The sequence below is a fragment of the Frankliniella occidentalis genome, unplaced genomic scaffold (assembly GCF_000697945.3).
Source record: "Frankliniella occidentalis isolate FOCC.00 unplaced genomic scaffold, Focc_3.1 Scaffold3, whole genome shotgun sequence".
Taxonomy (NCBI): domain Eukaryota; kingdom Metazoa; phylum Arthropoda; class Insecta; order Thysanoptera; family Thripidae; genus Frankliniella; species Frankliniella occidentalis.
The window spans coordinates 1123731-1129044 of record NW_026267133.1 but is presented as its reverse complement, the minus strand read 5'-3'; the positions used below and the strand labels follow the sequence as shown (position 1 = coordinate 1129044).

At 39.9% G+C, this 5314-nt stretch overlaps 1 protein-coding gene across 1 annotated transcript; it reads left to right on the top strand.

Annotated features, from left to right (window-relative positions):
* Window positions 1-6: 6 nt before the first annotated feature.
* On the top strand, window positions 7-4821 carry LOC127749257 (uncharacterized). Its single transcript, XM_052266690.1, has 5 exons — window positions 7-691; window positions 772-873; window positions 964-3591; window positions 3673-3745; window positions 3836-4821. The coding sequence occupies exons 1-4, from the start codon at window positions 630-632 to the stop codon at window positions 3731-3733; spliced, it is 2853 nt and encodes a 950-aa protein (XP_052122650.1). The 5' UTR covers window positions 7-629; the 3' UTR covers window positions 3734-3745; window positions 3836-4821.
* Window positions 4822-5314: the final 493 nt, after the last annotated feature.

Here is a 5314-nt window from a genome sequence, read left to right as displayed (position 1 = left end):
TGGAAAGCGTTTCAGAAAGCGCAGAAAACATAACAACAATTCTTCATGAAATGGGTCAAAGTGAGGAAATATCATTCCAAATCTCTTTCAGACAATAGGTTATGACTTTCTTTTATCATGTCCACTTCTACCAAGTACAAATATAATATTTCTTAACCCTAACTATGCAGTTACATGTTATATTTTAATTATTAACCAGTTTCAAACATTATAAATGGGGAAAAAACTGTCCTTTCTCACCCTATCGTTTACCTATTGGCTCAAAGGTATTTTTCTTAATCCATTATCAAAAAAACTAGAGTCTGCCTCAATCCCAGCAGCCGACGTGAACGTGAGACGCTCACAACTCATCTTATTGGCAGCGACCAATGAGGGATAGGGAATACCCTCTCGTCCGTGGCTTCACTCCCCCCCCCCCTCCCCTCCTCCTCTCCCATCCCAATCAGTACAGTACAGGTCTGAACGTGCTCGGGAGCAAGCGAGTTCTTCGTTGAGTTGCTTTTATTTCTAAAGAGTTTGCTGTTTTTCTGAATGGGTGAGTGGTAATGTTACTTGGTTTCACTGAAAGTAATAATCAGGTTCAGACTCAGTAGTGATTTCCTAATTACAATCTGCAGTAATCAACAACCATGTCGACCGATCAGTCGGACCCCTCTGCATCACAAACTTCCAATGTTCCTAACCTGGACCCGTGAGTAATAAATTATTTCTTGGAGCTTTGTTGTTTATTTGGCTTCTGTATTTTTTATTATCAATTGATTCTTATTTCAGAGAAAATATATTTGAACTAATAGGAGGGTCTGATGCAGATTTAGGTTTGCTAAATGCACCACAAACCAGTAGTGGTACAAAAGAAACTTCTGAGGCTGAAGTGTAAGTATTCACAATTATCCTTTACTCTAATAAACCTATAAAAACTGACTATCATTCATCATGACTAATTCCGTTTTTATATTATTTTAGAGTACTGCCATGCTCTATTGGACTGATACGTGAATACTCAGAGTGTACAGCCAATGTTAAAAAGAAATCCCAGCTCTTGCCCTTGGAACAAAAACTTCTGAAGTTGAGGACTAATGTTACATCTATCAACAAAGTTTGTAGTAATCATTATGAAGAATTTCTGATGAGATACAATCAAAGACAAAAAGCCTGTGGTGCAAAATTAAAGTGTTCTGGAACACGAACTGGAGATCTTCGCACTATTGATTATGAAAATTATGAAAATGCAAGACGTTATTGTGAATTTAATCTTATCCCAGGACAGCTATGGTGTTTGACTTGTAGATTGTATGTTCGAAAAGCTGTTAAAACTGAAGAAGCTAAAAGAAATAAGCTGAAAAAAGAAGCAGAGGAATCTGGCCAAAAATATGTAGAACCCTTTGACCCGGGTTCTCCAATAGTCAGTGAAAATGAAAGTGAAGAGTCAAGCCAAGATACCAAGAGTACTGTCACAAATCCATCACTGAGTCAGAATGCTGATGCTGATTTCCCAACACCCCCTGAGTGTGCAAGAGAGAAACTAAACCTGGCATTGGGTGTGTTTGGAAAGTCACCTGTTGATACAAGAAAGTTTTCACGATCCAAGACTTATGCTACTGAGAAGTTAAAAGAAGTCCAGTCAGCGGTTACAAAATCAGCTGCCACTTCATCCAGTGTGATACGTAGTGACAATGTAAACAAAGATTTTGATGAGATGATAGAGCAGCTAGTAGAAAAATTTAATTCAGTATGGACCACTAATTCTGAAAAGTTTATGATATTGTCAATTTTACCTCCTAATTGGACTCGGCAGAGAGTAATGGATACATTTGGGTGCACTAAATACTTGGCTCAAGCTGTTGAGAAAAAAGTGAAAAGTGATGGTATTTTATGCACTCCAACCCCAAAGCAAGGTAAAAAGCTTTCTGATGAAACAGAAAAAAAAGTTATTGCTACATATGAAGATGACATGAACAGCCGTATGATGCCTGGGAAGCGTGACTACAAGAGTGTTATTATTGATGGCAAACGGGTGCAAGTTCAAAAGCGGCTGCTCCTGCTAACAATAAAAGAGCTTCATCAATTATTTATTGAAGAATTCCCAACCTTCAAAATTTCACTTTCTAAGTTTGCAATGTTGAGACCAACTTATGTCATCCTTGCTGGGGCCTCAGGCACACATTCAGTCTGTGTGTGTACTATCCATCAAAATGTGAAGTTGATGTTGCATGGTGCAGGTTTGGAAGATGGTGTAGAACTTGAAGATGGTGAACTAGTTCAAGGTTTCAAAAATTTGGAAGAGTGCATGTCTTTAATGCTGTGTGAATCTCGAAGTGATGAGTGTTTCTTCGGCACATGTAAGCAATGCCCTGGCACAATGAAGATTAGAGAGAGACTCGATCAAATTTTTGATGCCAAAATGATAGAAACAGTTGAGTACAAACAGTGGACTGTAGTTGATCGATGTGATCTCATTACTGTGACGCAAGATAGGGATGAGTTCATTGATTTATTTTTGGAAAAAATGGAAAAACTAATTGAACATGATTTCATCACTAATCAACAAGCCACATTCATGTCCAAAAGAAAATCAACTCTACAGGAAGGTGAAGTATTTATAGTGGGTGATTTTTCCATGAATTATAAACCAGTCATTCAAGATGCAGCTCAAAGCTACCACTGGACCAATGCTGGGATTACTTTACACCCCTGGGTGTGTTACTTTTTAGAAGATGGCATCATTAAGCATAAAAGTTTCATCATGGTCTCTGACAACCTTCATCATGACACAGGGACAGTATACGCTTTTCAAGTGAAACTTATTGAGCATCTAAAAATAGTTTGCCCAACCATGAAGAAGATCATCTATTCATCTGATGGGGCAAGAAGCCAGTATAAAAATAAGAAGAATGTGGCTAACTTGTGTCACCATTTTGAGGATTTTGGCGTGGAAGCTGAATGGCACTTTTCAGCTACCTCTCACGGTAAGGGAGCTAGTGATGGAGTTGGTGGTAGTGCGAAACGCTCTGCTTACAAAGAAAGCTTGAGAAGTCCAACTGAGGGACACATACTCACTGCAGAAGACTTTGTAAAATTTGTCAATGAAAAACTTGAGAAGATGACAGCGGTCTTTGTCTCGAATGAAGAAGTGCAAGAGCAAAACCAGAAATTACTATCAAGATTTGCTGCGGCAGAAGTATTGCCAGGAATTTCATCTTTTCACTCCATAATCCCAGTCTCTTCAAAAGCTGTCATAGTCCGAAGATATTCTTATTCTCTGAACCCTGAAAGAATTCAGCTTGTTCCAGAAGTACCAAGTTCTTTAGATAATTTAACAGGCTTTGTTACTATCATCTATGAAAACAAATGGTGGCTATCTAAAATTGCCTCTGTTGAAGGGACTACAGTAAATGTCCGTAGACTGTACCCTGCTGCTTCAAAGAGAGGATTCAAGTTTGTAGAGAGTGATTCAGATCTTATTTCCCTCTCTCTAGAGGATTTACTGGTGACACTCACCCCTACAACAAATGACAACCTTTCATTTAGCTTGCCTAAGCCCTCCAGAACTTTGACAGAGCAAACATTTGCTTCTAAATTACCTGCTACCAGGTAAGAAATTTCTCTTTGTGAAGGTATTTTTTTTAATTGATTCTAGTAACTGCAAATGCATCCCTGTGTTTTTTTTTTCAGCTCCACAAATTCCCCTATCCTGGGTACCACGACCAGATTAAGAAAAAGGAAACGGCAGTAAACCTAATCTGATGTAAGTCACAAATCTAGTATGATCTAGTGTAATTTACTTCATTAATATTACATCATTACTTGAAATAAACAATTATTTTCTTTTTTCCAGGCTCTATGTTGATCCAAAAATTACTTTTTTGAAATTTTTTATCTTGTGGTATTAAAACCTTTTGTCTGAAAGAGATTTGGAATGATATTTCCTCACTTTGACCCATTTCATGAAGAATTGTTGTTATGTTTTCTGCGCTTTCTGAAACGCTTTCCATGTTTCAAAAAACCCCGTCCCAATTTTTTGATATGTTTTAGTACTTACCTTGAACTAAATTTTAAAGGTGGAATATTAATTTTGGCTCATGGGGCAAGGGCTATAAAAATATATTTTACCTAAATGCCTAAAAATTGTAGACGGGGAAAAGTAAGAGTGCTCGTAAAAAGTCTACCAGGGTAATTTTAGTTTCTTCTTACCTTATCGACTTGATTCCAATCCGTACCTGCCCCAGAAATTGCTTTCACTTGAGTTTAGGAGAATATACGCTACTTAATTGCTAAAAACACCTAAAAAAGCACAAGTTGCCATAACTCAGCCAATAATTAATATAAAATTAAACCCTTCAAGGTGAGTTTGTTTTGGACCAAAAACAAAAGATTAAGACCATTTTCACCGACACAAAAAAGGGCAAGGGTCAGCCAATGTCTGGTTACGTAAAATTATGCTCATTTGCGTTTCCAGTGTATGCAATCCCGCAACACTGCTGCGTATTCACAGTTTCACCCAGTACCTGTCAAGGTATTCAAGATCTCCTACATAGAAAGTTTATTCAGTAACTAACGCATACATACATGGGATCGATCGTGTGTATTCAGTTAATACTGTAACGTGTACGCACGCACTTCGGTTGCAAGAGTGTTCGTCAGCGCATTTTAAAAACACGAGAAGTGTTCCTGCTGCTCCCACCAGCAGAGCCACAGCCACGCCCCCCGGCCTCCGGCCTCGGACAACCCGGACAAAATTTGAATGGATCGTCTCGCGCGCGCAACGCAGGGTGGCTGGAAGGGGAGACGAAGCGAGTGGGAGGAGGAAAAGGGAGAGAGAACAGAGGGGGAGGAAGAGAGGGGAGGAAGAGAGGGGAGTTGGAGAGGGGATGACGAAGAAACGGGAGGGGGGAAAGTGGTGGGAGGGGTGCGGAGGATACGGTACTGGGCCCCCGCGGAGACAAACAAGAACCAGAATTTCCATTGAGAGCGCAAACAATGCAAAATGAGGGCACCAGACTATTTCATATACTGTACCTTATACATATAGAAAAGCGAAGCTTAAATTGGATGTAACAAGGGGGTGGGGCTGCACAATGGAGAGCAAGGGGGTGCAGGGGCGTAAGGGTGGGAGAGGCAGGGTGAGACGGGGAAAGAGAGGCAGAGGAAGAGAGAGAGAAAAGGAGAGAAACGGAGAGGGAGGCGCGATAAAACAAGGGGGGAAGCAGGGGAAAGTGTAATAGAAGAAGAGTGCGGCGCTCCGCGCTCCATACCGGCAATAAAGGCACAAAATGGAACCAACCCATATAATTTTAACGAGTTTCCACGTTGTATA